At 37.7% G+C, this 13,126-nt stretch overlaps 1 protein-coding gene across 1 annotated transcript in view; it reads right to left on the bottom strand.

The window, feature by feature from the left end:
- Window positions 1-13,126, bottom strand: part of LOC145666377 (uncharacterized) — a 195,773-nt gene that overhangs the window by 40,033 nt on the left and 142,614 nt on the right. The window contains exon 2 of the mRNA XM_081733559.1: window positions 6,863-6,890. Within this exon, the coding sequence (XP_081589685.1) occupies window positions 6,863-6,890 (28 nt within the window). The remainder of the gene's footprint in view (window positions 1-6,862; window positions 6,891-13,126) is intronic.

Genomic DNA, 13,126 nt, shown 5'->3' with positions numbered 1-13,126 from the left:
AACGCTGGATCCTCACTACAAACATGCAGGAGTTCGTGCGGACTGTCCATTTCAAACATTCCTCTGCCGGTTGCTCATTCTTTCTCATCTGTTACCAAATCTTCAATCAGTAATGATGGATCCTCATTAGAAGCAAGCAAGAGCTCATGCAGAATCTCTTCTTCAAACACTCATCTGCTGGTTGGTCGTTCGTCTGTGTCCAAACCTTCAACCAGTAAATCTGATTCTTCACTGAAATTAAACAGGACTCACATCATACACTCTTCTGGTGGTTGTCAGTCCTTCTGTCTGCCACCAAGCCATCAACCAGCAAATCTCTATCTTCTTGAGGTTAATCTGAGATTCTGACATCCTCTCCTTTCAAACAGAACTTACTTCTGAAACGGCATTCTCCAAACACCAAGGCAAACGTCAACTTGCACCAAAGGAAATTACAATCAAAGACGACAACTCAGGTCAATGAAAAACTAGTGTACGAGTGTCCATTATGCAATATCATCTACAACGATCCTCCAACAGAAGATTGGATCCAGTGAGCAATATGCAATGAATGGTGGCATGAACAATGCACATTATATGCAGAAGTGGACACCTTCATCTGTGACAAACCTTCAGCTACTAACGCTGGATCCTCACTACAAGCGCTCAATTGTTAATGGTCAAGGAGTGGGCACAATTGTTAATGCTCATTTGGGTGCGTATTCTTGCCCCTTTGATTTTGTACTCTTGCCCCACATTCAGGGGCAAGAGTACGAATTTGAATACTTTCATTTCACAAGTTCTAGTTCCTCCAAGCATAGAGGTATACAAAAGTTGAGTTCACATTTCTTAAAGCAAAGTTCAAGTTTTGTGTTAAATGTAAAAGTTTTCCGATGTAGCTATTTTTTACCAAAATATATAAGTTTAATTGAAATTTGCGTACTCTTGCCCCCCTTTCCTATACCATTGCTAACGGTTAGCAAATGTTTTTCGTAAATTACGTGTAATAACAGTTTGCTTTAATTACGTGTTGTAAAAACACATAGTTACATTGAACATGGTGTAAAAACACGTAAAATCTTACAATATGGTTTAACGAATAGTATGAAGATTTCATAGTTAGAAATGTTGGTAAAATAATATATGGGGAAAATCTTAGAAATTTCAAGCACGAAACAAAATTCTATAATATTCTTATCATTTAAAGGGATAAATTTTATAAAAAGATATATGACAATCGATAGATCTAGCATTTAGGATTTAGATTTCTGGGCTTTCGGCATCTATGGCCATGTTAGTCTGTATCTAGAATTAGGAATTAGATTTCTGGGCTTTCGGCATCTATGGCCATGTTAGCCCGTCACTAGGATTAGGATTAGGAATTAGATTTCTGGGCTTTCGGCATCTATGGCCATGTTAGCCCGTCACTAGGATTGGGAATTAGATTTCTGGGCTTTCGGCATCTAAGGCCATTTATCCCGTTACATATGAGGGATGACATCCCTCGGCGAGCACATTACCCGGGAAAAGGGAAGAAAGAAAGGATTGGGGAAGGAAGGAAGCGACCTGGGACCTATAAATTAGGTACCACCCCGGCCTTTTGCCTGATGTGAATGAGGAAAATCTCATTCAGGATGGCTGGCATGAAACAGGTTTTTAGTTTTACGACTGAGTGCCCCCACCGGGAATCGAACCGGGACCGCTCGCACCGAAAGCGAGATCATTAGCTACTACGCTACGCCGGGCCACAATTGATAGATCTTGTTGGGCTGAACATAATTGTGTGCAAGTGTAAAACCTAATGCTTAATTTTCGAGAAAATGGAGGATAACTAATTTCTTTGTAAGCCTAATAATTGCCGTTGTACAAGAACCATTCCACTTATTGAGATAAAACTAATGTCCTGCATTGAAATATAATGAGGGTATGACATCAGGGAGATGCCAGTACATAGTATAGTTATTGAGACATAGCACAAAATTATGATAACTCAAATTTTAAGGGTTATGGAACATGATTTCTTATATACAGGGAAGAAAGCAGACTACAAGTATTTGAAAATAAAATCCTGAGGTGAATATTCGGACTCAAGAGAGGTAGAGGAAACTTCATAACGAGGGAGTACATAATTCATACCGTTTACCTAACATTGTTAGACTCATCGGGCCTTATGCAGACTCGTTCTGATGCGTGATTAGTGCCATACTAAAGAGTTCGACTAACAAATGTTTCCTGCAGTAGTCAGGTCTTTAGTATGCCGCTAATCACACGTCAAAGCGACTCTGTATAAGGCCCATTAAGTCTAGCAGAATTAGGTGTCTAAGTTCGGGTAGCCAGAATGGAAGAAATTAGAAACAGTCAAAATTTTAACTGGGCACAGATCAGAGATGGAGTGGGTCAGTGGGTCGGTGGGTCAAGTTTTCTGAGTGGGTCAGTGGATCGTGGGTCAACAGCATGTGACCCACCACCCACCGTGACCCACTGCGACCCACCACTCACCATGACCCACTGCGACCCACCGACTCAGTATGATCTACCGACCCTCTCTGCTCACTGCATCGTAGACAGTATCTTCTGAAGACTGGTAAATTTGTCTCCGTTTTACTTTCAAAACCTTCATTTTCCTTCCTTTTCCACTTGTTTCTGTCTACTTACCTGAGGTGAGTATATCCAACCAAGTGAAAAAAGAACTTCAGGCACTTTTGGATATTGATATTTTAATAGTAATAATAGCAATAGGACTTACACTACAACTTGACTTTCGAGACCTGAGAGTTTTTAGAGCTAACTACTGGAAAAAATACATTTTTGAATCACTGTAATATATAAATTATTTTTTAAAAAATGAATGTAACTATGTGTGCCTGATCATCAAGGTCAAATTGCAAAGTCAAATGAAATTGCTTTTGGTATATAGTTAGGCCTTAATCCAAATTGGGATGTTATATTGCTTTTATTATAATGCATAATATCCTAAGGAGTTAGTGAGTATCCGAATGAAAATAAACAGAATGTGTCCTAGCATTTTTTTAAATTCTCCTTTATGTGGGGGGGGGGGATTTTTTATATATGGAAAATTGGTAGTGAGTTGGTTTGTAAAAATGATCGAAAACGATCGACGTTATTTAAGAAAAAAATCAGAAACAAAAAATACAGTGCTTGGCCTCATAAATCCATTGCTTTCTGCTATAATAATTGCTGAAGCTTATGTTTATTATATGGAGCGCTTACAGCACAGGGCAATCAACCCAAAAACTTGTGACTAAAATAGGCATAAAATTTGTACTGTAAGCTTAATTACACGGAAATTTGAAGTTTGGATTGTACACATAATGGTATGGAAAATTTTACACTTATTTTCCCTTTACGTTGGTCTACTTACTTTGATTTGGAACTTTGAAATTTCATCCTTTTTTCCACTGAAAAGTATTGATAATTCAACGAGGAAATAATTATACTATGATAATTTAATTGAAATTCATCGTAATTTGGCACATGGCAAACAGCAGTGTGGTAATTGAAGTTGAAGAAGGAGGGAAATTCCCATTCACCTCTGAACACTTTCCAGGAACCTCGTTACCTTTCGCTTTCTAGACAGGGGAGGGAACTTGGTAATGTTATCAAACCTTCATGTGTAATTACAAAAATTAAATTTATGAACAAATAAGAAATCATCAGTTTATCATGCTTTAATTGATAATTTATTCACAAGATTCCCTATCAAAGGCGTGGTAGATGAAGTTTCTGTTCTACATGGGTCGACATTGCCAACTGACATGGTCGATATGGAAAAGATGTATGGCGATAGAGAGATGATACTTCTTGCTGAGTATTTCAAACCTGACCAAGAAAAATCGTTATCAGACTTAAGTCTAACAAGTAGATTGTCGATGAGAAGTTGCAGAAATCGGGTAGAAGTATTATCAATTTCCACGACAGAGTGGGAATGGGGATTTCCCCTTATGAATTTACAGATGACTCATATTAGAAATAGACTAAGTGCTCAAACATTGTCTAACTTGTTGCTCATCAATGTTAATGGCCCACCGCTAGACATGCTCAAAGTAGACGAGCTAGTTATTTCTTGGCTGTAGGATGGACATCATTCCACTGCGCATGATTTACCGCCAAAAAGTTACCAACAGGAAATAAATCCGATTTCAGATTTGTTTTAAGGTGGAAAATTACGAGTTACGGAAAATATACACTTGTATTACTAATGGCTTATTTGTGTTATTCAACTTTGTATCTAATTTTTAGTAAGTCTCTTCTTTGCTTTAGGTAAACTACTTTGAATAAATATTCATAATAATTGCATTTATGCATATTTGTAACTTAAATTTAACGTGGTGTTTTAGTAACTACACAAATTACAATTATGAGCATACTTTATGGAAAAGCTCTCACATAGGGTACCCGAGCACCTTTATACGCTATGAACAACTGATTTTTCGAGTCTTTTGTAAGAAAAATACTGTAAACTGAGAAACCATAACCTTTTCCATATTGTACAGGGGTATTTTCCTGCGAATAGAAGTTTCTTGTGGAATGCGTTCAGAAATTAACACCTGCAAGAATACTCTCTTAGTACAAGTATATTTTAGGCACACACTAACTTCCCCCCACCTCAAACTGTTTCAATTTCCTCACTGACAAACACTTTACCATTTTATATCGTAAAGGTCAGATCCAACGTTATTGTAAGAGAGTGGTACTTGAGCGCTTGACTAGAAATTCAAACTCCGATTAGTGACAATTTCACAGTCTTGTTTTATTACAAGTGTAAACTCTTTAGTCAGTTCAGAAGAGGCCGTGGATCGTGTTCAGAGTTGATGACTATGGATTTTGGTGAGTCAGAGTAGGTCAAAGTGGATTAGAGTGGTTCATGGTGGGTTGTGGGTCAGAGTGGGTCACTGTGGGTGGTGGGTCATGGTGGGTGGTGGGTCAGTGGGTCGTGTGTCAGGATGGATGGTGGGTCAGTGGGTCGTGGGTCAAGTTTTCATTGACCCACGCCAACTCTGGCACAGATCTAGAAGCAGATGGGAGGATAATACTAAGAAAGATCTCACAGGAAAAAAAAAATACAACAGAGCAACTGGATCCAGTTGACTAAGGACAGAAGTTGATGAATGACAATTGCCCCTCTTTTCCCCCTCCTCCACTGCGAGCAGCCATGGATAGAAAAGCAAGGAGCAGAACTATACAGTTCGGGCCTTATGCAGAATCGTTTTGATGCGTGATTAGTGCCATACTAAAGAGTTCGACTAACATATGTTTCCTGCAGTAGTCAGGTCTTTAGTATGACGCTAATAATACGTCAAAACGACTCTGCATACGGCCTTCCATTTTCAGTTTTAAGATTGATTTTTTATATATTCATTCTGCGCTAACAGAACGAGTTCTATTTCCAACCCCTTCTCTCTATTGAAACCAGGAATCTAAACTCTATGCTGGAAATCTAGGGCCCTACTATTTCTTCTTCAGGCTTCAATATTGATCTCTAAACAGAAAAAAAGTACCAAGTAGCAAGAGACGTTTTTTTGATAAAATTTCAGAATCAAAATAAAACATCTGAGGCTAAGCTCTGAACCCTCTATTGAAACGGGAAATGGTAGATATTTACAACTTCCGGTTTCAATACAGTTTTCCATGGCGTAAAAAATGTAAAAGATAGCAAAAACTTGAATTCGGCGTTCTAAGAACATGTTGTATCTTGAACCTTATTTCTTTATTGAAACCGGAGTGATAAATTGAATCCTTATAGTTTGGAAATCTACCGGTGTTTCGCAATTTTTTTTTTTAATGAAATATTTTATTATTATACTACGAAATAATAATACGTTTATCTGAAACAAACGGATGTAATAATTTGACAACATATATTAAAAAGATACAGGCGCGCACGCAAAAAGTTTTGTTAGGAGGAGTCCAATACTGTAAGCCACTATGTCTAGGTAGTATTGAACGGGTATTATTCTGCACCCGAAAGGACTATAAGCAGTGGCGTATTTAGGGGGGTGGCTTCCGGGCTTAAGCCCCCCCGAAATCTTACTTAGTAAAGTAAATGAAATATCTTGCAGAATTTTCACATTTCCAGGCAAAGCCCCTCCCCGAAACAAAATCGTAAATACGCCACTGACTATAAACAATTATAAAATACTTCAACCTATAATTTCAGGGAAAAAAAATGATAGAACTAGATTGTTTTTGTAAGAGAAAAATGAGTACAGATGAAGTGTAAGATCAAATTTTCATGTTACCTCAAATCATTTCCCTGTTTTATTGAGAAAGTGTACAAATGTATGTTGAATTAGGAAGTTTTGCGGGGGGAGGGGGCTCCAAACCCGGTGAACCCCCATTGTGGTTGCGCCCCTGCAAAGTTGTTTTTATGCTTCCGCCTGCCTGTAATGCATTACCGATGCCTTCTCTCAGTACCCAGATTGACAATCAACTAGAAAACTTGTCTCGTCTATCTCCTCTAATTGTTACCCTGAATATAATTTAGCTCCATTATTTCCGAACATATCAGCACTTAAATAAAAATTCAAAGAACAAAATCCATATCGCAAATTAAGTTTTTCTTCTATACACTTTGAACTGAAATCGTAAACACTTCCCACCCAGCATTAATGGAAGCCCGTGAGAATGTATAGAAAAATGGAAAAGAAAATGTTTAAAAGAAACAAGAAAAAAATGAAAACAGGAACGCAATTAACACAGAACATTTCTTCAGGCCACAATATTTCCGTTTAAAGTTTTGTCATGTTTTTTTAAAGAAATAAACACGCATTACATTATACATAAACATGTCATTCTACAGGCATTTCAAGTAATTTTAGAGCAACAAGAACAAGACAAAAAGGTATTAATTAATCATACTTACATGAACCATCTGTCTCCATTTGCTCCGTCTGAAAAATGAAAGGAAACAAGAATTAGAAAATGTTACATGTGTTAATTAACGAGACAGAGACTTATCATTAAAACGGGAAAATTCTTCTGATGAAAGTGTTTTTTTTATTAGGAAATAACGATGCGTCGATTTTGCAAGACATATGTTTATATTGTACATACTATTAGACACACACACACACACACACTAAAATACGAGGGGGGACCCAAAAAAAGCGGGAAATTCGTCGTAACTTTTTTATTTCTCAATATTTTTACACCAAATTTTCATCACCTTCAAAGTATTGTCCATGGACCGCAACGCATTTCTGCAAACGATCCTTCCATTGTTCAAAACAGTTTTGAAAATCACTTATCGGGATCTTCTTTATGACCTCCAGCGATTTTTGTTTTACCTCCTCCACAGTGGCAAGACCTATTCCACTGGCTTGATTGCTGCTTTGATTCGGGGTCATAGCCATAGCACCACGATTCATCATCAGTAATCACCTTGGCAGAAAAAGTCGGGGTCCTCTTTGAGCTGATTTTGAAGTTCAACACATACCTCAAGTCGACGCTCCTTTTGCTCGTCTGTGAGAAGGCGAGGGACAAATTTGGCTGCAACCCTTCTCATGTGAAAATCTTCTGATAAAATCCTCTGAATTGAACTCCACGATATTTCAGACATCTCACAGAGTTGATTAATGGTTCGGCGACGGTCTTCACGAACGAGGGCATTGACTTTTTCGACGTTTTCGTCAGTTCTTGCCGTTGAGGGGCGTTCTGAACGGGGTTAGTCTTCAATTGACAGTTCTCCATTTTTAAAACGTGCAAACCACTCGTATACTGGTTTTACTTAGGGCAGCATCCCCATAAGCAGTCTTCAGCATTACAGTAGTTTCCGCGGCCGATTTCCCCAACAGGAAACCAAATTTCACAGCTGCCTTGATAATCTGCCATCACGTTTTCGCCGAACTGGAAAAAGTTGGTTTACTAAACAAACTCTCAAGAGCGAACCGCTGCACTCACAGCGACACAACTTCGCACACTGACGCAGGTGACGTGATCGTAACGGACAATTGGTACAACAATGGGTTCCCTCACTCTCCCTTCCCACTGCAGCACAATTCCCGTTTTTTTTTTTTTGGGTCCCCCCTCGTATGTAGCAAAATGCTTGTTGTACACACTCGGGTCCGAAAGTTTTGGGACTAAGGCAATAAAAATTGACTTTTTTCAGTCTTTATATGAGGGCTTTTAAAAAACTATGGTAGTTTTGAAGTTTCCCGTTGACAGTGACAGTATTTATGAAACCGACCAAGACCAGCGTCTGTGAATGTTGTCCCGTAATCCAGGTCTTCTGGATGCGAGATAGTCCGGTGGGGAAGGGCTAGTGATGGGTAAATTCCCGGGAAGATTCCCAAAAATGGGAATTTTCCGGGAATGTGTGTACAATCACCACGAAAATTGCATTCTATTACTATTTTATGATTTCAAAGTTAAACTCTTTTCTGTGTCACTATATTGTTACTGTTGTTTCCAGAGGATTCTTTAAAATGTAGTATATATTCTGAACGGTATTACATTATTTTATTAATATTTTATTATATTTAGAGAGTACGTATAAATGTATATTTACTTACAATACGTTCTATGCAAGTAAATATGTGGTAAAAATGCTACAGTAAGTCCACATATTTTTACACCACTAAGCAGTTTAAATTGATATGAAAGTGGATTTTCTAAAGTTGACTCTACAACTGATATTATGAACATATTAAATTTTTTAAATGTTATGAACAAATTAGGTTGGGTATGAGGCAGAAGGCACATGTCTCATCATTTTATCAACATTTGTGCATACATACAGCATTTATTTTCACAATATTTGCAAGATACTGACTTATCTTTATAATTTTGCACGTAACATTGCCACACACGACCTTTCTTCCTATCTATCTCGTGCGTTAATTCACATGTAAGAGAAGTCCGAGTACCTCTTCAGAAATTCGAGTCCGAGACAGGAGACAGACCGACGTCTATTACTAACGGTGGTTCGGGGTGTATTAATAGTACTTCATCTCCATTTCTACATAATGTCTACATTACTTTACAAACTGGTTCCTTTTCATCATTTGCAAATTAGTACTTTTCTACTTTTTAGTATAAATGAAAATGGAAATTTTAAAAAATCATATCATTAGTTATACCTAGGTATAAGGTACAAAAAGTAAATCATAATAAATGAAAATAAAGTAATTGATCACGTGGTTCTTATAATTTGGAAGATAAAGTAAAGAAATAGAAATAAATTCCTTCCCGGGAATTTATGTCAGGGAAAAAAACACGGGAATATTCCCATTTTTATTTTCCTTCCCACCGGGAATATTCCCACTGTTTATCACTAGGAAGAGCCTTGCAAATTTCGTCCGCCAACTGTACAAGAGTCAAATACCAGTCGTAGTTCGGAGCCTACGTTAATAGGGGGTCCCGTCCTTAGCCGCAGTGTTGCATAAGGAGTCAAAAAAGCGGCTCAAAACTCCGATAGGCTTTGTGCATGGTAAGATTCCACACTTACTCAACATACGTACAAATAGGATTAATATAGCCAGCACACAAGAACCTATGATTCAAAAGCTAGATGCAACCTTGAGCCATATTAAAACAAGGACAGAACGAGGAAATATTTCCGCTACCACTGAGGATCGAATTCGGACTGCCCAGATAGGAAGACTCCTTACTAACTACGCCATCACACCCTACATTACATCTTACTAAAGGGAAAATTTAAAAAGGAAAATAAAGCATGGTTCGTTTTACACCTACAATTTGTCAAGTGAAATCAAATTACAAATTTGGCATGTGTCATGTATAGTATTTTTGGATCAAAACATCAAAATTTGTCTTCTACGCCTTATATTTGGAAAAAGGCAATGTAGCCAAACCCAAACTATCAATTAACTCACTATGATGTGCTTACTTCGTAGAAAATTCGAAAACTTGATTTAGGGGTCGTTCAAAAATTTTGTGGCCCCTGATCCAAAAACTAATCATTGGCCAAGATCGCAATCTTTTGATCCATTTTTGATTTTCCTTAATTTCTTGTTTTTTTAAAAAAGGCCACAATTTCTCTCTTTAAAAAGGCGTATTCTCACAACAGCACAACAACTTGTGTTTATACATTTTGGCCTGAAATAAACGCTTTAAACCGCTTGAGAGGAGGCACACTTGCTTGGATCAATTACAGCGATTTTCAACTCGAGGCGAGGTGCTAGGATTTCTTGAACGAAGACTAGTGTTCTTCATGAGACGAGACATTCCTCGTCTCGATAATGACACGAGAAGTTAGTTTTAAACTTGGGTCGAGACAAGAAATTCCTCGAGTTTCGTAGGCACAACTAGTTCACCTAACAACTCTATCCATCACTACTCTGGAACTCACTAAAGAAATAATAAACACTTCTGACCAGAGTATATACACTTGTTTATTAAAAACTAAATTCCCGTGTAACAGTTTCAACAACGTAACGTTGTCTTCATCAGACACTAACTGCAAAGTGTGTTAGTGGCAGTTAGTCTCTGATGAAGACAACGTTACGTTGTTGAAACTGTTACACGGGAATTTAGTTTTTAATAAACAAGTATATATACTCTGGTCAGAAGTGTTTATTATTTCTTTAGTTCACCTAAGTTTTAAATCTCAAACACTGTTTTAATGGTACATCGTTCATATCATAAAAAATATAAATTGATAAAGTAATTATACGAACACAACGAAGAGCATTTATCAAAGATTCAAGATACGCAATTCATTACACAATATATTCCAATGATAAATATGGTTTAAATGTAAGTTATATCACACTTTTCGTAAACCGTTCATGACGCGGAATGATTGTGATAAATGAAATCAAGACAGAAATCAGGACATAAATTTTGTACACAAATTTTAGAGCCGAGACGAGACTTTTTACAAAATTAACAAGACGAGACCAATCTTATTTCTAATTTCGTGTCGTGAGCAACACTAAAGAAGATTACACACAGAAAAAAAAAACTTGCAATAATCCTGTTCAAGATTTCTTATTTAAGTTTTTGAAACTAATACTACTCAGACAATCTGCACACTTCTTTCAATTAAATTGTAAAGTACTATGAACACATTTTTTTTTACTACACTAGATTCTCGTTAATCCGGCTATTCCTGGCACATATGGGTGCCGGATTAGCGGAATTGTTGGATTATTAAGTGTTTGACATTTATTTGATTTACAGTATATAAGTATATACTGTAAATCAAATAAAGCATATAAAGCATTATTTAACTAAGCATTATTGCGCATGCGCACGATAATTCATTGTGCACGTGTTTTTGGTTGGATTTGCGCCGGATTACTGAGAGGTCGGACTACCGAGGGTCGGATTAGCGAGAGTCTAGTGTATTTAATTGGCTATACTACATTACTTATAAGAAATTAGTCAGTATTACACATGGACTGACATACGAGGTGTAGCAATTAAATAACAAGACTGGTGTCATAAATGTGGTGTATTGCAAAGAAAGTTACAATTGACTGTTATCCCCTTTATATACTCCCCTCCTCTATCTAACACCGCTGCACACGTACTTTCCATTGTTCAAAGAAATGCTGTAGGTCATCAGATGTCACCCTGTTCAACAACCCTGCCGTTTTTCGTTTCACCTCTTCCACAGACTAAAAATGTGTTCCCTTCAATGCACTTTTCACTTTTGGGAATAGATAAAAGTAACAGGGAGCCAAGTGTGGAGAATACGGAGGATGGTCGAGCACAGGAATGCGCTTGGCTGCTAAAAACTGCTTCACAGAAAGGGCATTATGGGCAGGCGCATTGTCTTGGTGGAGGATCCATGCATCATTCTTCCACAAATCCGGTCTCTTCTTCCTTATTCTTTCCCTCAGTTTGATTAGGACTTCTTTGTAGTAGGTCTGATTCACCGTTTCACCCTGAGGCACCCATTCAGTCATGATGATACCCCTGATACCGAAAAAAACTTTGAGCATTGCCTTCACTTTCGACTTGCTCATTCGTGCTTTTTCCATCCTTAGCAACGTGGGTGTATTCCAGCGCATGGATTGACGCTTAGTCTCGGGGTCATACTGTAAAATCCATGTGTCATCACATGTGATGACACGTGTTAGCAAGTCTGATTCTGCTTTGAGTCGTTCCATGACGTTACACCAAATGGTCTTTCGAAAATCTTTTTGTTACTGAGAGAGGTTTCTCGGGACAATTTTTGCACAAACTTTTGTCATGTTTAAATTGTCATTCAAAATTTGTCTTGCTGTCTCTTTGTTAATGTTCGTCACGTCTGCGATCATCCGAATGCTCAGACGTCTGTCTTTCCGAACAAGTTCATTAATTTTTTGAACATTTTCGTCCGTTCTTGAGCTCAAAGGGCAGCCGGGTCGTTCATTATCTTCAACCTCCTCTCTACCTTCTGAAAATGTTTGTGCAATTCGAAAACTCGCGCAAAGAAAAGAAAAGCTTTCAGAATCATGAAACAAACAGTGGCTGATCATGGAGGTTCAAGATCAACAACACATCATTAGCTACCTCCCCCCGACGGTCCTGCGCGACAGGAGGTGGATAGTATCGTCATTTAATTGCCACACCTCGTATTTCCCTACTATAAATAGGATAGTATAGACCAAAAAGTCTTACACCTTTGATATTCAGTGAGGAGAGGTGGCAATCAACAGACGAAATGATTGCTGATAATAGTGGAGAGAAAAGTACTTCATTTTCTTTACGAAATCTTGTATATTAGCAATTAAACATATTTCGAGAACTCCCAAAATTACTAGGCTTATATAGAGATACCCTTCAAATGATCGGCCATTTCTTTTACATCATCAGTGATAACGGAATTCTATCCTCATTTATGCTATCCATATGTTTGTCAATGGATATTAAATCGGAAATGGTAAGACGTATCATGAAACGGGTTTCGATTAACATCCCAAAAGAAGGTTTCATGTTCGTACTTATCCCTGCATTAAATCGAAAGTGGTAGAAATCTGCCACTCAACATGGATGCTCACACAACAAAAACAGTAAAAGAGAGAGCGGAGATTCATTTTAATATGGGTTCAGTGTCCCAAAAATCTTACAGTTTAACGTCCCACAATTATGTCCTTTGGGCTAAGGAAGATAAATGATTAAGGCAAGTGAATGATGATGAAAGAATTGGTGGAATGAGAATGTGGGAGGTACGCCG

This window comes from Thermobia domestica, chromosome 12 (assembly GCF_964235325.1).
Source record: "Thermobia domestica chromosome 12, izTheDome1.hap1.1, whole genome shotgun sequence".
Classification (NCBI taxonomy): domain Eukaryota; kingdom Metazoa; phylum Arthropoda; class Insecta; order Zygentoma; family Lepismatidae; genus Thermobia; species Thermobia domestica.
This window is presented reverse-complemented; position numbering and strand designations above follow the sequence as displayed.